General features: G+C 42.3%; 1 protein-coding gene across 1 annotated transcript in view; it reads left to right on the top strand.

The window, feature by feature from the left end:
- The window catches only part of IFTAP (intraflagellar transport associated protein), a 155,377-nt gene that overhangs the window by 58,365 nt on the left and 73,487 nt on the right, over nucleotides 1–23,525 (top strand). The window contains exons 3-5 of the mRNA XM_069221818.1: nucleotides 6,126–6,283; nucleotides 9,477–9,548; nucleotides 16,270–16,330. Of these exons, the coding sequence (XP_069077919.1) occupies nucleotides 6,126–6,283; nucleotides 9,477–9,548; nucleotides 16,270–16,330 (291 nt within the window). The remainder of the gene's footprint in view (nucleotides 1–6,125; nucleotides 6,284–9,476; nucleotides 9,549–16,269; nucleotides 16,331–23,525) is intronic.

The raw sequence follows: 23,525 nt of genomic DNA, 5'->3' as shown, positions 1-23,525 counted from the left end.
GTCGCTCTGTGTAGGGTGCTGACATTTCCAATTTTTACCCATATCACTGCTTTAGTCTGTAACCATGAATATGTTGTAGTAATAGAGCTATAGATTGGATGGACCCGTGTTTTAAAAATTCTCCAAATTTCAAATTAGGAAAATTATTGGAGTCCAAAGGGTGTCATTTGCTTGTAAAATTATTTATTAATTCATCTTGTTCTCCTGGATGGTTTTGAAACTCAAATAATTATTACATGGTGTCACAAATAATTCCCAGCAGGCTGGACTGGAAGAATTTAAAAATGTACCACGTTTTGCCAATATTTATGATGTGTTTGAATATGCTTCAAGGCAATAAAAAAAAAAGGTAGAGCAAGAAATTCATGGAGGGACAGGAATGCCATGGAGAGAGAGAAATTCTATTCTAGAGTACAAATAGACTATGAAATAATTGAAGATTATGTGCCTGCACTTCGAACTTTGGCAGCACTATGCGAGTGTGAAACCATAACCTTCAATCAAGTACTCAGGGATCAAGTTATAATGAGAACCAAAAGTAAAAAAAAAAAAAAAAAAAAAAAGTCCGGAAGAGGTGATGGTAGGCACCGAAATGACATTGAATGCAACTGTGAACATTGCAAACGACATTCAACAGAATTTGTTCAGGAGATTAAAGGGCCTAGTGAAATGAATGCAAATACATGTATAAATGCTGAAACTATCTTTTTAATTAATGCCATGAAGGGGACATGTTACCAGTAAAGCAAGAAAGGAGAATGATGAAATGCAATTTGAAAGCTTCAATTTCATGTTGGTAAGGATGTGGAAATGATGGCTAATTTGTGTGCCTGGGATAGCATCATCAGTAAAAATCTAACAGAAAAAACAGGGGGATTAAAAGCTTTGTCTCCTCATACTGTACAGCCTAGAGGATATACAGGAGTTAAGATTGACTTCCTGGGATATTGTCTGCCAAATTTGGAATTTTCAGGCACAGTAAAGGAATGGAAAATGTATGTGGCCAAAAAAGGTGTTCCCATTTCGGGGTGACCCCATCAGCAGGAATTAAGCATCCATTTTGATGCAAATGTGGTACCACTATTATATTCAGTAAAATCTGAGGGAACTAATGATAGGTATGTTTTGCTTTTAAGAAAATGGATTTCCAAAACTTAAGGGTTTAAACACAGGATTATAACGAACACCAGTTCCACACTCATCTCTCACAGAGTTTGTAAAGTTCCCTTAAATCACAAGGGATAACTTAGAACAGTCCTTCAGGATTTGTGTTCTAAGCAGATCATTGAACCACTTGAATCTTCTGCACAAATTCAGAGATGTAGAAATAACCGCTGCTTCTAAACTTTATATTTTGGGCCCATTTCAGAAACACGTAAGTTTCCTTGATACACATTTTTCACTGCCTATTTCGGTATAAGAGTTGGTCTATACTTTGTACTCGATGCAAAATAATTGTATGGTGCAGCACAGTTGTTTGTTCTGCATAACTTGGGTTCTTAGAAAACCTACAAACCCTATATATCACCGCTATCAGAAAGGTCTAGTGGACGGAATGGTATATTGTTTTTGTCAATCTGCCTTTGTGATCAAAAGTTACAGATGAAAATGTTGTCACAAATGTCAGTTTTTTCCTACTCTTAATATTTCGTTTTTACAACAGTTATGTTCCTCGGGAAAACCTTGAGGGATCTACAAATAAGACCCCTTGCTGAATTTGGAATTTTGTCTACTTTTCAGAAATCTATAGCTGTTCTGGATCATCCATGGGGTTCATATTGGTTTCCACCACCAACTGGAAGTAGGTTGAGAGCACAAAAATAGGGAGATTAGGCAACCTCTTAGACAAATGCTAAAACCGTGGTACCAAATTAGTTTTTTTGATTCAGCTCTGCATGTTTCTGAAATATATATATATATATATATATATTCAATTCGTTCGTGAATGCCATTTTTAAGGAAAAAAACAGACACTTTTAACTGGAGCACTTTTTCCCTACTTTTCTCAAATCTCAAAATGTTGCTTTATTTTGCCTATTTTCTCAGTCCCCTCCATGAGAATCCACAAACCATGGGCACCTTTAGAATCTCCAGGATGTTGGGGAAAAAGGTCGCAAATTTGGCATGGATAGCTTATGTGCACAAAACTTTAGGGAGGTCTCAGCGCGAACTACCCCAAATAACAAAAAAAAAAGGGCTCAGCCCTGGGAGGGAGTAGGCTTAGGAGTGAAAGGGATAAAGGGACCGTCTGGTGAATGACATCACTGTAGATTGTCAAAACCCCCCAGCTGACATCATCAAATAAGCTTTTCTTGATGAATGTTAACATACAGGGCTGGGCGAAGAGAACCGTGGTTTTGTTTCTTTACACTGGATGACCCCTTTAAGTTTGGGCAGCTGCTGAAAATACACTGATTTAACTGGCGGCAATAGAGTGACAACAGTGCATGCATATGCTACATCATCATACCTGATAAGTCGCATAAACTCTTGGTAATCATGCAGTTCAGTGACATTTTATATCCCTTAAAAAAGGGATAAGATATAAGGTAATAGGTGACACTGGGAAATTGAGAGAGCTCTATTATTTCATAAATAATGGACCCCCTTTGGTATAAAACAATTTGTCTTAAAAAATGAATGGAACAAATGCCGTGCAGTGCTTTAGCTGTGAGCGCAAAGACTTATGTAGCGGGGGACATATATTGATGCTGACATACATGACTCCCCCGATGCTGCAGATGCACCGTGTTCCTCAAGTCAGCAATACATGCTAAAGACCTACATAGCTTCATGTATCTAATGTTAAGTACAGTAAGTCCTATATATATGTGTGTTTCTACATTATTACTCCTGAGTGGTCTTTGGATGGATTAATGTTGTTAACAATGCTATTTTTCAGGAAATGCCACTATGTGGTCTTGACGCGCAAGTCCCAGGTGACACTTAGATATGGGAGCAGCATTTGCAAGGGTGACTTTACTTCGCTTGCTGCACAGCCTTTCCATGATGCCCACAGTTGTTTGCAGCATATTTGCCTGCACAGGCTGTTGAATCTGCCAGGGGGGCCCAGGCTTGTGTTCTGGCTGAGTGGGCGAGCAGTCACATGTGGCAGCAGGTTGTGATGTGGGCACCGCTCATCCACGGAGGAGCAATATTTTGTTTTGAGTGGTCAGCTGGGCAGAAAGAGTGCACAAACAGGAAGCCCAGCCTCTCGCCCGGCCATTGCGAAACTGCCTGCATTGACTCTGCAAAGAGAAAAACATGCAACGGCCGAAAGGACCAGTGACCCGTTTCAGCAACAATTGTTTCCAAGGGCTGGTGGCCCAAGAAAACAGGAGAGCAGACGCTTTTGCACTTGTTCAAAGTCAAAATACCCTGTTACGTTGGCCACCACCTAGACTGTGATCTTGTTTGGGAGACCTATGTTCACTGAGTGAGACTTACTGTGGCTTATGCTTGTCTCTAGTAGATGAATCTTACTTGATTACCAGTCGAGTTATCCATCGAGTAATTCAAAATAAACATACATACTAGATTGAAGGACTTAATGATATCTGTTTTCAAGTGTTGTGGTCGCTGCCAAAGCCTCTGAGCTTCGGTCATGTGCAAATACCAAGGCATTGCCACTTAATGTTTTTGAAACTAGAATGCAGCGTAATAAGTCCTGCAGTACAATTAATTGTGTCATTCTTGCCTTCATAATCAAATTCCTCTGGGTGCAAAGATGATATGTATTTAGATAAATACAGGTCAGATAGTAGTGTGGTCATTTTTTTTCAAGCTAAACTTGACTCCCCTGACCAACTACTTTTTCGTTGTACTTTAAAAATAGCAGGTTTAGAAAAATCTGAGTTGAATAATGGGTCATTTAACCATTCCCTCACCACCAACCAGTGGAAAGGTTATCCAAAGAATTAGTTCTATATGTCTTCCCCTAATGTCAAATCCTTTGGGAACTTCCCATTGCTCCATAGTGAGTAATGAAAAAAGTGACCTCTAAAGGTTTAATGTATTCACCACGGGACGTATGCTGAACCTTTTTATGAGTGTGGTCCTTAGTTCTGAGTGAGCAGTTTCTGACAGGAAATTCAGTTTAGAAAACTGTTTAAAATATGTTTGCTAAGTATGTTTTTGTTCTGTGTGAACTGCATTTTTGGAATGCAATTATTTACTTCCCATACTACCCAGGCTAATTAAAATTATATGCGCAGTACCTTACATCATGGGTATTTTCTAGAAGGGAGATCGTTTAGTGGTTGACTGAGGACAAGATACATATTCTGTATTTGTCCGGTCTGTAGCGCCTTTCTATAGCTCCGCCTACTTCCAGGCAGTAGATATTACCACTACACAATGTGTTGTGGTGACAGGCCGAGTCCCTTCCTTGCCGAATTTCCTGTCAAGTGTGAGCCGCCTCTCGCCATCACACAGAAGCATTCAGGCTCACATTTTCACTGTCGTACTCCCCATTGAGATGCACCCCTGCCCTCTTCCAAGACCAGGAAGGCAGATCAATATTACAGATCCTGTTATGGAAAGATGCATGTAGCACAGCTGTGGGCAGAACTTTATTGGTTTAAATCTGGATTACGTGCCCAAGACGGACCTTGCCTCTGCCTAAGACCCCCTAGCATGTGGGAGATGTGGCCTGAGGAGATCCCACACCTGTAGCGGGGTAGTTTCAGAGGCCCTCACCGTGTAGCAGAACACAATACCGAGTTCCCTACGACCAATGCGTAAATTTCTGCTGGCCGATCTGCTCTGCCTGTATTAATGCCGGAGCGACTTCTTTTTCCCAACAAATATGGAAGACTACTAACTTTCTGCCCGGACATTCACATACACAGCCCTGACGAAGCAGCAGTGTGGCTCAGCGGCCCTCGTGAGAAACTTCTTTGCCAAATGCTAATAGCCTGCTTCTGGGAACCCAGCCTTCTTCATGCAGCATCAGACACCAAGGAGCCTTCTTCTCTTCGGCCATCATAGTGAATTCGAATGCCTTCCCTGTACCCCCTCCTGACAGGGAAACAAAGTGCAATGAAATGTATAGCAAGGGGGCTTTCTCTTCCACCAGCTTAGCTTTGGTGTGCTGGCCAAGCCGGGCATCATAAACTGTGTTAGCTGCTCTATGGGCCCCATTGTGGTGATTGGGTGTCATGCTTGGACGTGCGCCACATGCGTTTCTGGAGACATGTTGGTTGGTACTAATTCCTCTCTCTTCTGTGCCTCTTTCCCCTGCTGGCATAAACCCTGGAGAGCCGGAGACAGGGGTTGAATCCATGGTCCACCTAAAACCGGCCTCCAGTTGTTCCAGCCCAGTGAAATAAATGTGCATTTCTACCCTGGTTGTAGGCTTGCCATGGACAGTTTAGTCTCAGGTTCTTCTTGAAGTACATTCTAACCTCATGATTTGGGTGAGGACATTGCATCGTCTCTGGCTCTGTATTTAACCAGTTTGAATGTTCCTTGTGTGATCAGATTTGCACTTTCTGCGCACAAGGGCTCTCTTCGGCCCCTCATAGGGAGCTAGAGTTTGCATTGTGGGAGGCCTAGACCCCATTAGGCCTTGTAAATGTGACACTTGCATCTCCCCAGAGGCAGTACAGAGCTTCCAGGGCTGGTTTTACATGGTCACACCTACTCGGATTTAGGCAAATTCTGGCTGCTTTGTTCTCACACATTTGTTTATTTGTAGCCTGCTTATCATAAATAATCATGAGATAGTTCCATACTATGGATCCGAATAGGGTTTTATTAATTGTTTGTAGTGTAAACCTGATGTAGTGTTATCCTCAATGACCATAGCTATGGTCCAGATCAAGCACATAGAGGCACAACCTTCTTACGTAGAGCTGTTTTCAAAGAGAACCTTATTGTCAGAGTGCGTATGACCGCTCCGTTTGGCAATCATGGAAAAATTGATGGCAGACTCTCACCGCCCAAGTCCTTACTAGTTCCAACTGATAACTCTTTATACTTTTCAGGATTATGCCAGTGTGGTACTCGCATTTTAATACATTTTTAATCGCTTTGTTGTCTGTTTCAGTGGTTTATCTTTTCACATTTTCTGATTAAAAAAAATACACAATTTCTACATCTTCTCTTGTTTTTCTGTCCTCAAGATACAGAGAACTTGTCCGGGTGGACATCTGATAGCTTCTTGCTAGAAAACAGTGGTTCTTCTGCCCCACAGTCTTGCACAAGTAAAGTTTCTGAGATGAAGAAGGGATTGAGTGATTCTACGACTATGACCACGCTGCAGCCCACAGATGAAGAACAGGTAATTGGGTTGGGCCAATAGCAAATCTCCTTTCAGTGATGTCCCCTGCTATCTTGCCAAAAGAGCTAATTATCCAAGTGTTAATTACTTTCAGATAGGTATGAATGACCAAGCCATAAAATTACTCAGTAATGTGCTACTGACTTCCTGAAGTATTTTGTGCATACATGATCACTTTGAGCTCACCTTTTCGTGCAATTGGGGCAAGTTATTGGCATTGTGGTGCAATAGTTATTGTCACAAGTCATTTAATCGAATAGTATTTTGGCAAAACTAATGTAAAATTAACTAAAACGAAATCATTACTTTTCCAGTTAAATTTAGAACCTTAACAAAACAGTAATTCCCTAACTATTTGACTGTTGACTTCAAGACAAAGGGTATTTTAATTTTGGCCTGCCTAAATCTGGTGGCATGGCAGCTCAGTTGGCATTTGTCTTGCAAAAACAAACCCGCAAAGCGTGGACTTTGATATATATTTTTTTTTTTGTAAAGTCCCTCAGCATTTTGAGGACAGTGTTTAGTTTTTCCTGTCGGCTAAGAAAATCATGGTGGGCATGGCATCTGAAGTACTACCATAAATAAGGTAGTCATACGATGGCGTTTCCACTGGCACTCACTGTGTACCTGAATGCAGAGCTGGTGTTGGCTCCCTTGACAAGATGGCAGCAGTTGTAGCGCCTATAACCGAGGCAAGAGAGCCTAGAGGAGGGTGCATGGGACATTTGCTGATTTATTTTTTCTTCATTATGTTTTTTTTGGAGGGGGGGGCTCTTTTACCACCCATTTCTTAACGAGGCCCAAAGATACCAACAGGTTGTAGTTACTTTACCCATCACCGTCTCATGATAGCATTGATTATTGTTTTATGTAAAGGAAGAGAGATTTTTTTTAGTGTAAAAAATGTATGCATTTTTAATTTTACATAATTTCCTTAACTTGTGTCACGAGAAGTATTGACAGTGCTGGTCTTGTTCATCAAGCCAGTACAGGTATTTGAAAACTGGGGTGATTGATCATGCAGGCCCTTTCATAACGAGGCTTTAGGGCTATCGATCAGATTCAGTGTAATTCAGAAGTGCATGCTTGTGTAAGCACTGCAAAGCTAGCAGGGGGAAATAGATCACTAAACTGAAGTACCGGAGTGCAAAAACTGCTAGAGTTAATAGTTTGAGAACATGTTGGGGGGGGAGGGGGTGGAAGGGAAATGAGTCAATCCCTGAGTTGATGGGGACGGCCCTTATCTGTTGGCTAAATACCATAACATGTGTATTTGTAAAGTGCAGGTGCACACAGTAGGGTATCTTGGTGCTGAATAACAGATGTTTATTGTTACCCAACTCAGTAGTACTGATTTCATTGACCTCCGAAGATGAAAGGCTGGGTGGACCTGCCGGGCTTTGAACCTGTGACCATGAGGTCGAACACAAGCCCCTACAGTGGGAGCATTAGTCCACTAAGCCACCTGACTACGTAGAGATGTTCCTTTAGATCTTCACTGAACTTAAGGAGCCAGGGGACCTGTCTAATTTCCTGGGGAGTGTTGGTCCACAGATGTGAAAACGAGATTCAGATTTTTGTTTTTTACTCTTTATCATCCACAGAGATGTACAATTTTGCTGTCTGCTGAGGGAATACCCAAAAGGAGGAAATATGAGAAAATGAACATCAATTTAATCAGCTTTTTGATACTATGCGTTTTTTATCACTGTATCATTTCAGCTGTCAGGGACACTTCCCCACCACACAAAACACCACTATAACAGTATCCACGCATTAAGGAGATTCAGATTTCAGGTCTGTCTTGGAGGACCTTGGCAACCTGTTTAATCAGTTCAGGTGATGTGGAGATTCCATTTGATACTATGACTAGAGAAGCGGATGTCAACACACACTCTGACCTCTGAAGGTTGTTTCAGTTTGCCCACAATGGTGATAGGAGAGGGTCAGGTGGTGGGTTAGTTGAGCTGTTTGAAGATGTCAGCATCCACACATTTTACTAAAACATAGTTTTTTGGGAGGTGGCTATTGTGTGCATCAGAGCATGTAGAGTTTTATTGACTGCCCTTTCCTGCATGCAACCACTTGAAATAGTGTTTGGAATTCTTCAAGCATGTTGCTAGATTCATAGGTTTCCACACACAGTGAAATGAATGAGGTGCAGAGATTAGGCAGGGCGGTAGCTCATTTAATGCTCTTGTTGCTTTCTTTATTAAGTTGCCCGCCCCCACAGTATCCCGAAATGGCCTTACGTTTGTCTCGTAAATGTTTTATATTTTTATGCTTTTAATGTTCTCTTCTTCATCCTCGGAAGCCTAAATCCAGTAGGCACTATAGCTGGTCAGCAAGGCATTGGATTCTCCTTCCTTCAACAACCACTTGCTGTGTAACCAAGTGAGGCTCATTTGGTGCAAATCACTGGTGATTGTGAGGTTGGGCAGGGTCAGAAGGTACTGGGCGAGCAGCTCCAATCTTGAGGACCGAAGGCAAGTAGGAGCAGAGCAGTATGTCTACCAAGTGTGTGCTAGGGCAGACAGCATCCATCATGCAGGACTGGACCAACAGGGCTTGGTGGTCAGTGCGGCCCCTGTGGCAGTAATAAGGTGCAGGAGCTTCTCGTGATATATTGATATCATATTTTCTATGATGTTGTGAAATGGATCATCGCTTGGTGTAAACCAGAGGAGTATGATGTAGAATGAGAGATGGATGAGGTTGAGGAGACTGGTGTTTGATGACACGGCAGTCAGTCAATGGGGAACTGGCTGGTTGGACAAGGTTCTTCTCAGCCAACATTTGAATAGTGTTCTCCACTTTTTATTTTTTTCTTTCTGTGGGTTGCAATCATGATGCTTGTTGGTGCCACTTAAAAATTCAAGAGCTCCCCAAATGTGTTAACTAATACTTTGAGTACAAATGTTTAAGATTGCTTTTTTCCTAACTGGATAATCTTGAAACTGCGTTATATTCAAATAGTTCCATGTATTACTTAATAACTGCTTTGTAAATGTCCTGTCCACCTCTTTGCACTTGTTGAGGCAGTTCTTGATTGATTTTATTTCTTGTCTATATTTCATTTGTTCCATGGATTAGTACCTATTTTGAGAATTCCACTGCTTTGTACTTGTGGGGGCAGTTCTTAGCTGCGTTCATGTCTGATTTCATTTCCTGTCTGATTTCTCTTTTGTTTTAGATTCTGATAGATGCGGACCGGAGAGTTGGCGGCTGTAACCTGGATGACCTATCTCTGGCGGGCAGGCTAAAGGTAAGATTGGTTTTAATTTTCCTTCCTGTGTGACTACAGGTCCATGAACTGTGGTTAAAGCGTTTGGAGTCAAAAACAGTATCTAGTAAGTACTGCGCATGCCCCCCCGCTCAGTTCAGATGTTTAACTCTTTCCTGTGTGCACAATACTTATCTGTTCCCGAGTTCTTCCCTAGAGTTGTAGACTGGAAACTGCTTGTTATGCATTTAGTGATTTGAATGAAGAACCAATTTGGAGTACATTAGTTTGGCATTTGTCGTCTGTGGTGCTGATACACTTCTTTGCGATTTGAATCCACCAAATGTGTGAATCTGAAAAAGTGCTTTGATGGTGTTGCAATACCACCTCATGCCGAGTCTCCAACCCCAGAGTTTATAGGTCCTGTGTATGTGTTCCATGTGCTTAGGGAACTCTTCAGACTCCAGTGTTGCATCCTGCACCAAACATGCAGTTGTAGTGAAAGTCATTTTGGAGCCCCCGGCAAAATGAAATGATTTTTCCATTTGACTGCTCCCGTTCTCCTTGCAACAATTTCATTTTGAGACCATTTTATTGTAATCTAGCATCCTCTTGTGGCTTTTTGTGGTGGTGACCTAAGGCAGTGGCCTAAACAGCTTTAATGTACCACCAGTCAATGTTCAAACAGGCAGCCCTTCTATAACATAGACCATCTTTGCTACATGCGATCTTGACAATTTTTACCTCTACGTATTACAAATACTTTTTTTTAAATGTTTTTTTATTTTTTATTTTCGTTTTCAAGGTATAACAAGAATAACAGTGTGTAATGCCATACAGGAGATTGAAAGTTCAACTCTATTACCAATGAGGCAATCTCAAACAGCCACAAACCCTCCCCCCCCACCAGCCCCTCTCCAGGCACAGGTTGGCTCATACAATTGCATATGAAACATGAGTGCAGAATTCTATACAGCATGGCACCTAGTCACCATGGATAAGCATACACAATTAGTGTGTCCTTCCCCCACATCCGGTACATCCAAAGGCATATTACAAATACCTAAACAATTTAAATTTGACAGCCGCATTTTATACCTGGCATTTAGGAAATACATTTGTGTGGTGGTGGGTGGCGATAAAACCTCCGCCTCTCTGAAGCCCAAAGATTGAGCAGTTTCCAGCATTTGTTGCTTAGCCAGAAAAAGGCAAACAAAACAGAGCTAAACATGACTGATTTCCATTATATGTTCCTGATCCTCTAATATTAATATGAAATCACTTTCCTCGTACAAATCTGCTCTGGAGTGAAATGCCAGGGTAGTCCCTAGTGGCCTGGCATTTTAAAAGCATTTCACAAGTTATAAATAACACACATGCTGTGTATCTGTATTTTGTACAGCTGTGCATGCTACAGGATGGACTGAAACTACTTTGCTGCTGCAAAATGTCTGCCATCTTTGATTCTATTTCCAGACATTTGCACACCTGGTTGTTGCTTGAGGCCTACCATAGAAATCCTTGGACGGTCTGATGCAAGTAGACGAAGTATTCAGTGTGTGAGATGGCTTTCACTGTGGGGTCCTTGAATTGTTTCCAGTAGGGGGTGGGCTGTTGGGTTCAGTAGAGCTCCATTCTGCTTTCAGAAAGGGTTCTATTGAATATGCTTCCCATAGTGCTGGATGCATTTTCCTATTTGTCTTAATGTGAAACCTGACCAAAAAAGACTCTAAGCAGCAGCTGATAATATAACTTAAATGTAACCTATGGCTGAGATCGTAGAGTTTCTTCTGCCAATAAGATGACTCCGGTTTGATTCATTGGTGTATCTGCTGCATGGATTTCCATTGGTTGGACACTAACATTCTGGAAGATTACATGAAAATTCCCTCATGGGCGGTTTTAGATAGATAATTTCTAAATGGCTACATAGGATTCCGTGTGCTTTGACATGTCCAAAAGGGTTTCCTTCACTCCTAGTAGGGCACGCCTGAATTACTTCTGTAAAAGCACAGGTGCAGTTAAGACTGTCTCAGGTCATTAAATGCGACCACAGCATCACTTTAAATCCATCAAAAGCGCATGTGGTCAATAATATTTGTTTCAGGGAAATTCCTTATTCTGTGAGATTAATTCAGCTTTGGCTAGAGTCCTACAAATTACAAGCCTAGGTGAGTGGGGATAAGGGTGTTAGGTTCTTTGACCTGCTCCCGGCAGTAAATGTCCAAGGGTTGATTGATAGGAGGCCTCACAGCTAGAGAGAGACACCTCCAAGGTGCGTCCTGGGTGTGGAGTGTGGGAAGTGTGTACCCTCTGCACCTGGTCTGCTTGCCATAGCATCACTCTTGACATTTGGCTGACTCTGCCCCAAGCCTTCTGACCTCTGAGATGCTCCCGCCTTCTTGTAAATCTATCTCATTGAGGCCAGTCAATGCTGAATAGGTTGGTGCACAGAAGTTGTTTCCTTTGGGGCAGAACGGAGCGAGCTGAGTTCATGTTGTTCCTCTTTCCCACACAGGGCTCCTGCCTCCTCTCCTGAGCTTATCAGTATACAAATTACCGATATTGTAAAACCACAGACAAATCCGAGTATGTCTCTATTCAATGGCATCTTCACATTATTCTTACTTTCTGGGCCTCTAACAGCAAGTGCTTTATTTTACATGTTGCATTCTTCCTGCAACTACTAGAGTATGGCAATTAATGAGGAACCTGCAACAGATTCTCCAATTACATGCTGCATGTACGAAATACATGCTGCATGTACGAACTTTTTTTATTTTTTTTAAGTTGGGGTTAAGAGGTCCTAATTTATTTGGCCTTTCGCATCGCACTTAAAAATGCTTAAATTCAAAGTTGCTTGACTAGTGTAGAGTGTGAAACAGTCCATCTTAATGCTTGCCTATTTGCGTTTGCAGGGTGCCTCTAGAGATGGCCACAGATGTGGTCTGAGGCCAGTAGGCCGCCCCTAGATATGGCCATAGATGTGGTCTGAGGCCAGAAGGCCTCAGGGTGTCCCTAGATATGGCCATATATGGACTGGCCTCTGGGTGCCTCTAGATATGGCCATATATGGACTGGCCTCTGGGTGCCTCTAGATATGGCCATATATGGACTGGCCTCTGGGTGCCTCTAGATATGGCCACAGATGTGGTCTGAGGCCAGTAGGCCTCAAGGTGTCTCTAAATATAGCCACAGATGTGGGCCAGGCTGAAGCCACATGTGCCCTATTAAAACGACGACCCTTCTGCTTCTCTGTGCACCCGTTCTTGCAGTGGGGCAGTCCTGGCATTGCTTCTGGCCTGTCGGCTGCCACTGAGAGGTGTCGGAGAGTTATAATACATTCTATTTAACTAGAGTAGTGTTGGCCAACCCAAAACCAGTTACTTATGTGTATGTTATGTTGGTGCAGAGTAGGATGATTCCCGCCACCATCAAAATATGTCTCATGCCCCTGGGCCCCTCAGAAAGCGGACAAGCAAGTCTCTCCACTGATATAGCCTGAATTAATTTGACCTTTTAGTCCTAAAATAGTCTGGCTGTCTGCAAGTATTCTTATCTTTTGATATGAAATCTTAAAATCTAACAATAGAATACTGTTTCCTTGCCATTTTGAAATGAGCAGTGGGAAGTTTATTTGAAGTTTGTGGGCCCTTCTGTCTAGAGCAGTGGTCCGGGGGCACCTCGGGGTCCGCGAAGCCTCCTTAGGGGGTCCGTGACTTCTTAGAAAACTAACTAACAATAACAGATTAATAAGTGTATATAATAAAAGTGGCAAAATGTACAGTTGAAAATCTTAAAACATGCTGTAATTGCCAAGGAGTTTGAAACTGGAGGCTAAAAATTAAATTAGTATTCTCAGATGGATTTGTGGGGTGTACTAAACAGAATATATTATGGGTGATGTGTGGCTTCAATTGAATTTAGAAAAGCGCCAACCTTTCTATTAAAATTATTTATTTTAGTTTGTTTGTAAATTAAATAAAATGGGTTATCATTTCTGGATGTGTTTGAAGGAAAGCTTGTTTTTGTATTTTTTGTGTATTGTTTTGCGGTTTAAATCATTGACAATGTTTTGGCCTTGGTCCCCAGCTTCCAGTAATGACTTATTGGGGGGGGTTCCCAGGTTCTAATAATGATTTAGAGGGGGTCCCCAGGTTCCAATAATGATTCAGAGAAGGTCCACAGAAGTCGAAAGGTTGGGAATGACTGGTCTAGAGAATGTTGGAGCTCAGGCAAAACTCGCATCAGCTTTATGACGTTTCTTTCTTGTGCCCTCTCTTCCTAGTGGCCTGCAGTCCAGTTAGGTATGGGGAGTTAATGGAGTCTTTGTCAAAATAATGAAATGCAGTCTCTGACCAGGATTGCTGTAACCCCCTTCTGACAGATTCAATCAAACTAGAAGGCAGCATGTCGTATCACATACCTAGACTGTACAGTAACCTATATTGCTTAGTTAATAAAACCATAACAATGAACATATGATATACAATTTATAAAATTCAGTAAAATTCCATAAAATCATTACTAAAATTCAGACAAAAATATATTTATAAACATATTTATAAGGCTAAAGTGCAGCGTGCCGACTTTAACAGCTTTCAATTCTAAGGCAGTAGAGAGACGAGACTAACCATTGAACATTCGTTAAGACACATAGGGCCTCATAATGAACATGGTGGTTCAGATTGCCATGCCTGCGGTCACTGCCTAATTTACGGGCATTGATCTGCGTGACAGGTGCTGCTGCACCCGCTGCACAGCGGCATTGACGGGGGCTCCATGTAGAGCCGTCAGCAATGTCCCGGCTCGCATTCTGCTGGGCCGGCGGGCGGAAACATTGTTTCCGCCCGCCGGCCCAGCAGAATGTGCATTATACAGCCGCGGGGTCTCAAGAGGGCTGGCGGTCTATGAAAAGACTGCCAGCATGAACACGGTGGGGTTTCCCGCCGTGTTCATAATGACCCCCATAATGTACAAGACCCAATTTGTACTTCAGAATAGAAAAATACTAATATCAACTCTTCATAACAAGCTAAGATTGAACAAAAAGTGGCTGCAATACATTTTTCATATGGTATCTTATCTGGCTGGCCTTAGTTAGATTTATGGGTATTTAAAATTTGTCCTGCTAAAATGCCGGTGCATAGACCAAAACGTGTTTACTTGTGTGCTGGTCTAGCCAACACCACAATAGTAAAGCTTGTCTAGAATAAGATACCAGGTCAATACAAGCCAGAGTCCTGCTATTTTACCAAGGCGGCTATTCTACTAGACTTGAATTGTACATGTGTTTAAATAGGGATTGGCTAGGTCATCTTATAATTGTCCTTTACACTCTATAAACGAGAAAACCTTATACATCGGATCTGTAAGACATACCTCAAATCATAATAGAGACTTAGATACGGATCTATATGTGCAAAGCCCTTGTTTTGAAAAGCAAAATAAATGTATTTCATTATATCTAAGAATTTGTTGAATGCAGCTCTGCCTGGAGTCATTAGGCAAAAGAATGCTATTCTTTCAAGAGATATAGGATAGGAAAAACAAAATTTACACAGTCGCTTTTGGCTTCACAACTTTATCCTCGCTACCTTGCTGGCAGCAGAGGTATTTAAATGTAGAATATTAAAGGTCCCATTGGTATCACAGTTTTGTGATAGTTGTGTTATACCCATACCAGTATTGGGTACTTCGTGTTCTGGGATGAAAGGTGTGATCAGCTTATAGAACAGTGTCAGGGACAGTAAGGGGCGCATGTTGAAGGAGTTCACAGCAGCCTACCCAATTGTCCCTGGTAGATCATCATGACTGTGGACTGCCTAGGGGATATTTCTCCCAAAATGGAAGTGCCTTTGACTGGAGATCCCTGCATCACTTCTGTCAGTGTCTGGTGTCAGCTCCATCCCCTAGTAGATTTAAATAACTGAGGGCCACTTGCAGAAAACTGTGTAAATCCTAATTCTTTGTCTCAAGACTAGGAATTAAGATCACAAATTCCACTACTTTATTTTCGATCATATGGTACGCTTATGCTCTCAAAAGGTTTTGTGAATTAGTCTCTTAAGCCCTTTTCATGGGTGTCCTGGTAAATGGGATGAATTTTCACACACTTGGAGTTGCTGATTCCGAAGGTAGCAGATGAGGCGCACAGGCTTTCACGGTTGTGGCAGCAAGGCTGTGGAGCTCCCTTCCTATTTATATTAGGTGTTTGAGTTCTCATCTCCCATTTTGTGAACAGGCTAAAACATGGCTTTTCTCATCTGAATTGCGGGAAAGTATGGGCTCCCACTTTACCAGTCCTTTAGTTCACCTCTCCTGCCCATTTTTAGAGGCCTCCTCCCACGGCTTTGATACCTTTTTGGTCTAACGCGCTCTATACATTTCAAATACAAATACAAATCCCAGTAGCTCCAGGTATGTGGAAAATCTGGGTCCCTTACAAATTGAATCCTGACGGTCTGCTAAAAAAAATGAGGAATTACTAATAGGATCAGAAATTCCAGGTCTGATTCCCCTGGTAATTGCTCATTTTCTCTTGAACATGCAGATTAATCTCCAGGCTAAAGTAAAAAGATCTGTACTGTTCCAGTGGATCTCATAATTCCAAAGGAGCTGGTAAAGGCTGTTACCAGGCTCATTATGGCCCCATCGGACGTAAGAAGCCACTCTGAATGACTTACTCCCCGGCTTATGTATTCTTTAGCACAACTACAGTAGATAGTATCATTCACGTTTCTCTTTTTAACCCTGTTTTAAGGTGGACAACTTTTTTACTGTTGACACGGATGAAGCAGACGAGGAGATGGCCCAGATGATCGGTAATGATAATGTTCTTACTTCATTGTATTCTCCCTGTTCTATTTTATATAGAAGGTATAATAAAAATTTACAAAATAAGTCTGTGAATGTAACGCATGGCCAAAAGTAGAATGCTATCATCTCTGGGGTGAAACTTTGCCACAAATTCTTGACTATTGTCCTTTCGGCCCACCCACACTATGTAACTATACCCTCTGTTAAAAAAACAAATGGTTGGCACAGTAATTTATTTGGTTATTGTGCCATTTGTAGAGATTTATGGACATCTTGAATGACCTGTTCAAATCCCAAGATGGCCGACACAGGCTTTCGCCAGCTGCTGTTGTTGACACTAATTGAATAACCAAATGAGGTTTTAATATTGTTCTAATTACTCATAAGGAGAACAGAAATATTGTTTCCACAGCATCCATTTCTCATATTTGAGTCACTGAAGTGATGGGGAAGAATTTAGAGGTATGATGGGTTGGGAGATATGAAATGCAGGATTAGGGTCTTTAAGTTCTATATGCAGACCTACATAAGTCTCAGAACTTTAAATACTTGTGATGCTGTGGCCCTGACTTTTTCATTTTTTAGAGAGTAGTGGTCCCAATTCATAAAACACTTTGATACTCCCAGATTCAACTTGATTGCATGACATATACAGTCTATGTACACAAATTGGCTGAGTCACAGAAGCCGGTTTGACAGACAGGATTGTAATCTATAATAAGTATGGCAGATCTTCTGTGATCATTGATCTAGAGATGAGAACATGGTTACTTCCAGGTGAGGGGGCTAAGGCTGCGCTTTGAAAATGGTACAAAAATGCACAAAGTTGTAACTTTGTAGACTGTCATCATGGTTCTCAATGATTTCATGCACAATAAGCACACCGTATTTTACTGCCAAAAAGTGCCATTTTGTCAATGGAAAATCTTCTCTTTTAGGGATGAGGTACACTCATGAAAGAGCAATAATTTCAAAGAAATGAGCACGTTTGCAATTTTAGTGAATGCCTTAAAAGCAGCAGCTCTGTGAGCATCTTAAGCAGAAGTCAATGAATCATGAAATTATTTTTTTATGCACCTGTCCTTAATTTGCTTGTGATTCGCAGGATATTATCCACAAACTGTGCCCCTGGTTTCCAAAATTTGCAGAGTATGGAGTCTTGAGTACTGTGTGTTATATTTGTTCCTGCAGTCTGGTAAAATGTATTAATAGTTGTGGGAAGCTGGCTATCTATGTAGTTTACCAATTGTAAGGAGACACTATGTAGCCAGTTCAGGTAACCCTTACTGGTTTACAGGGTTAAAAATGACAACCCCAAAAGCTGTCTTTTGTGGTAGTGTGGGCAAGCAGTTAGGCTTATCAAAAGGTAGTGCTAAGCATTTGCTGAACAACTCAAAGAGGCAATAAATGAGACACACACTGAAAAAGGAACTCAAGGCCAATGTTAGAAAAATGTTATTTTTGTTTGTTTCAACACCAGAATACTGTTAAGAGAATAAATACTGATGCACTTTTGAAGAACACAGGCAATGTACTTGGGCTGTCCCTAATGCGGTAATGCAATCCTATCGAGAAAAACACATATATTGCATACGGGTACTCAACAGTGACTTACAGGACCAAACCTCTGGAGTTAAGGTAAGTACGGGGCAAGGTCAAAGGCAACACCAACAGACCACCTCGGGAGGCTCAGGGGCGTCCAGGTGCAGAGGTGATTTTTGGCATGGGGTGCCCCGTTGGCTTCAAATGGAAAACTGTACTTGGAAAAAGAGGCTGCGCATAGGTACTGGGGAGGCCAGTCAAGCTGAACCAACAGGGGGCTCAGGTCTCACGATGCTCGGAATGTAGGGACACCTTTTGTCCTCTTCTCGGGTCAGGGCGACCAGATGCAGAGGTGTTGCAAGGTGGACTTCGATTCTGGAGAGTCTAGGGACAATGCTGGCACCGTTGGCCCATTTTAACTCGGGCTACGAGTGGTGCTGTCCGGTGTCTGATTTGGCAGTCTGGAGTCCTTGTTAGTCTTGGGTGCCTGCAGGGAAGCAGTGCTGCTACTCCACGAGAGAGCCTAGTTAAGCCTTCTCAAAGTGCTGGCAGTCCTCCCATGCTTTCCGAGGCAGAACAGCTGCAGGATGAGTCGTCTTTGGCACAATTGTCAAGGACAGCAGGCAGGCCAGCAGATTGGAGGCCAAGTCAGTTGCTGCTCATCAGTTGTTGCTTGTTGCGGCTCTTCGGGTCCTTCTTCTTTAGTCCAGCAAATCTTTTCTTCTGGTGTTAGGGTACCACGCAAATACTCAATTTATGAGCCTTTAGGGTAGCGTATGGTAGACAATGGGCTACTGGCCCTAGGGGTGCCTACACCCCCTATATGACCGCTTCCTGTGGAGAGGGGGCATATCCCTATCCTAGAAGACTTAGTTCCAACCAAAAACAAGATGATGGAACCCTTCCTTGAGTGTCCACTTCAGGTAGCCCACCATAGGGGTATGGCTCGGCCAAAGGTGGTACACCCCTACTGACTAATTTTCCACCCTGTCCTGGTGCTAAATGTGCCTCGGGCAGGGAGTGGCTACACCCTCGCCTGGAGGAGCGGGGGTTTGTGTACCACGGGCTGCAGTGCCTTTGAGGTCCCTGGCCTTGGTATGCCGATTGGTTAGTCATCCTGATGTAGTAGGTGACAACACCCCTCTCCAGAGCAGGCTTTGTTTCTGACCTCTGAGAGCATGGGCTCTCACCTCCAGGGGATCCAAAACCTGTCTGTGGTGGCAGGCTGGTCAAGACCGGTCAGCCAGTAAAAAGAGACTAGTGGGATCCAGGGGGCACCTCTAAGGTGCCCCTTGGGTGCATGTAATTATAAATCTGAGGCTGGCATCAGCCTCGATTTATTAGAACGAGGTATTTGATACCAAACACCATAAGGTTCAGTGAAGCCAATATGTGATTGGGTCACTTGTGAAGACGAATGTCCTCACATACCTTAAAATGGCTTCCCTGTGCACTTGCAATGCTCAGCAATAGGGCTGGGCATCACAAGGTCATATCTGCTTGTGCAGATAGGACCATACATCAAATATAATGCACCCTGCCTTAGGGCTCCAAGGGCTGCTGTAGGGGTGACTTACATATATTTAGATGCAATGCTGGTTACGTGGCACACAATGGATGTGTCATGTTGTGATGTCGCCTGGCTTACGCCTGGACATGCAGACTGCAATGGCAACTGTGCGCAACTCGTTTTTAGCGGGGTCCCTGAGGGTGCACAATACGTGCTTCAGGTCTTAGGGACCCTCTCCCCTACCCATGCCCTTGGTACTGGGGAGTACCACTTACTAGGGACTTGCAAAGGTAGAGGAATGTGCCAACTGTACACATGGTTAATTGTCTTTAGGGAAAGAGCACTAGCACTGGGGATCTGTTTAGCAGGGACACAGCACACCTCTGTTGAATAAGCTCAGTACCAGTCAGCAAGAAGAGGGGGTAACCATGTCAAAAAGGGCACTTTCCTACAATAATAATCATAGCTTTGCATGAAAATCACAAGTTAGAATTGTTTTGTATTTGTTCGGTAAAAAAAGAAACAACCTAGTTTCTGAAAGTCCACAATTTTCTCAACGTATGCTTGTCCGGTACAGGTGACATGGTTCACCTACTGCCATATGAAATCTTCTCCATAACTATTTTGTAATTTAGACATAACTGCTATAAGACCGCCAGTATGTAGTGAACACATTTTGGATTTTTAACAAAACTTTGTTATGTTTTTTTGTACTTGATCAACAAATATAATAATGTATCTGACCAGTGCAGTTCTGCTTGTGGAAAAGACAATAATGTTCTGGTACGAATTGTTATGAGATGTGTGTGTAGTGTTGCCATAGTAAGGATGGTGTGGTAGAAGAGCGCATAGCAATGTTTGCATGCCAATGTCCCTTTAACGGATGTGTGTTAAGAGTGCTGGTTGTATGTGAGGGCCTGTGTGTGTTACTTTGGATGGGTGTAAGGTGTGAGCTTCACAACAGTATTCTCACTATGTGGGAGGTGAGGTTGTAGTATACAGGGAGTGCAGAATTATTAGGCAAATGCTTATTTTGACCACATCATCCTCTTTATGCATGTTGTCTTACTCCAAGCTGTATAGGCTCGAAAGCCTACTACCAATTAAGCATATTAGGTGATGTGCATCTCTGTAATGAGAAGGGGTGTGGTCTAATGACATCAACACCCTATATCAGGTGTGCATAATTATTAGGCAACTTCCTTTCCTTTGGCAAAATGGGTCAAAAGAAGGACTTGACAGGCTCAGAAAAGTAAAAAATAGTGAGATATCATGCAGAGGGATGCAGCACTCTTAAAAGTGCAAAGCTTCTGAAGCGTGATCATCGAACAATCAAGCGTTTCATTCAAAATAGTCAACAGGGTCGCAAGAAGCGTGTGGAAAAACCAAGGCGCAAAATAACTGCCCATGAACTGAGAAAAGTCAAGCGTGCAGCTGCCACGATGCCACTTGCCACCAGTTTGGCCATATTTCAGAGCTGCAACATCACTGGAGTGCCCAAAAGCACAAGGTGTGCAATACTCAGAGACATGGCCAAGGTAAGAAAGGCTGAAAGACGACCACCACTGAACAAGACACACAAGCTGAAACGTCAAGACTGGGCCAAGAAATATCTCAAGACTGATTTTTCTAAGGTTTTATGGACTGATGAAATGAGAGTGAGTCTTGATAGGCCAGATGGATGGGCCCGTGGCTGGATTGGTAAAGGGCAGAGAGCTCCAGTCCGACTCAGACGCCAGCAAGGTGGAGGTGGAGTACTGATTTGGGCTGGTATCATCAAAGATGAGCTTGTGGGGCCTTTTCGGGTTGAGGATGGAGTCAAGCTCAACTCCCAGTCCTACTGCCAGTTCCTGGAAGACACCTTCTTCAAGCAGTGGTACAGGAAGAAGTCTGCATCCTTCAAGAAAAACATGATTTTCATGCAGGACAATGCTCCATCACACGCGTCCAAGTACTCCACAGCGTGGCTGGCAAGAAAGGGTACAAAAGAAGGAAATCTAATGACATGGCCTCCTTGTTCACCTGATCTGAACCCCATTGAGAACCTGTGGTCCATCATCAAATGTGAGATTTACAAGGAGGGAAAACAGTACACCTCTCTGAACAGTGTCTGGGAGGCTGTGGTTGCTGCTGCACGCAATGTTGATGGTGAACAGATCAAAACACTGACAGAATCCATGGATGGCAGGCTTTTGAGTGTCCTTGAAAAGAAAGGTGGCTATATTGGTCACTGATTTGTTTTTGTTTTGTTTTTGAATGTCAGAAATGTATATTTGTGAATGTTGAGATGTTATATTGGTTTCACTGGTAATAATAAATAATTGAAATGGGTATATATTTTTTTTTGTTAAGTTGCCTAATAATTATGCACAGTAATAGTCACCTGCACACACAGATATCCCCCTAACATAGCTAAAACTAAAAACAAACTAAAAACTACTTCCAAAAATATTCAGCTTTGATATTAATGAGTTTTTTGGGTTCATTGAGAACATGGTTGTTGTTCAATAATAAAATTAATCCTCAAAAATACAACTTGCCTAATAATTCTGCACTCCCTGTAGAGACAAGTCACTGCAGAGGTGATTCATATAATCTCAGCTAGAGAATGGCATGCAGTAAAAGAAGTGTGACAAGGAATGTATTCAGTGCTTCAACTCCTGTGTGTATGGTTCTGAATTCCACAAAATTGGCTGTGGTTCATTCGACCAGTAAGCTTTGAGATTCCCTACAGTGCTGGTCTTGGATTGCTGATCCGAATGTGTCCTTGTGTAATGTAACCGGTGCTGATGTACAGCACACCATCACAGTCGGGTCCAATTTGTGGTATATAAAACTGCAAAAAAAAAAAATAATCCGACCAAATATCAACCTTTTGAGTCCTGTGGGGAATGATCATTCCTTCACTGAGGATAAGGTTGGGTCGAGAGAATACATACGAGGCGCAGTCGACATCAAGCAAACACAGTCTAGGTTTCTCTGTGCATTCCAATAGTGTGATCCTAGGCAGTCTTTATTTTTTTTACTTCATCTTGCCTCCTTTTTTCTCAATGAACACATTTGAGAGCAACTTGAAATGTCAGCCTTGTATATGGTTTATTAGACTATGATGTTGCTCTATCTATAATAACCCTATAGGATGTCTATAGGGGACACATGATAATTGTCTTGCGCTTAGTTTACTAATGGTATTGTCAGTGGGACAGGGGAATCATGATAGTTTCTGAGTTCTTCCTTACAAATAATCACTTTTAATAAATACCATACAGTATAGTGATAGAATCAAATTCAAATGTTGTATACACTTTTTTGAATTTGAAAGCTTTTATCATATTTTACCCAATGTTTGTTGCACAATATACATTCCATTAGCTTAGTGACTCCGCTCTTACTCTGGTTCTTGGAGCCAAGCCAGACCCTTGACTTGCATCGGCTAGTCCTATGAATTTACTGGTTTGCCCACTTCTGTGACGGGGATCATCTGCTGTAACCTTCTCCCTGCTGTAGTGAACATTTTGAGCAAGAAATCCTCAGTAACATGCTAACCTAAACGCCAAGGTCTTCTTTTGAGTTGAAGGTTGCTTGCTGTTGCCACAGCATTTTTCATCTGGATGATGGGGCCTGATTAGGATAAAAAATACCATAGTAGAAGGCTACCCATAGCATGCATTGTTACTAATGGTGGTGCCAGCATTGAATTCTGCAACCTTATACACCACCTATCACTGCCCTTTGAAGGTGTTGGAATTATAGAAGGGATCAGATGAGACTTACATTGTGGACTTACACAATTTTTGGGAGACGTCCCTTACCACTCCCCTCCAAATTAGACCCTGGCAGTCATGAACTTGGAAAGAGCCTGTGTATACTTTGCTGGGACAGAATGCCCAGCATTCTGGACACTTTCTGGATTTACACTGTTAACTTTTTGCTTCTGTTTCCCAGGTTGTGGATGTATGCTGGACTCTGATTTAGCTGTTTTTGTTATTCTGGGCACTTTAGCACTGCTAACCAATGCTAAAGTGCAAGTGCTCCTTTACAAAATGTGTATGTAATTGGCTTATCCATGATTGGCATATTTGATTTACTAGTAAGTACCTAGTAAGGTGTACTAGAGGTGCTAAGGCCTGTAAATCAAATACTAATAG

The sequence above is a fragment of the Pleurodeles waltl genome, chromosome 3_1 (genome assembly GCF_031143425.1).
Source record: "Pleurodeles waltl isolate 20211129_DDA chromosome 3_1, aPleWal1.hap1.20221129, whole genome shotgun sequence".
Taxonomy (NCBI): domain Eukaryota; kingdom Metazoa; phylum Chordata; class Amphibia; order Caudata; family Salamandridae; genus Pleurodeles; species Pleurodeles waltl.
Note: the sequence above shows the minus strand (reverse complement) of the source record. Positions and strands in the feature narration are given on the sequence as shown.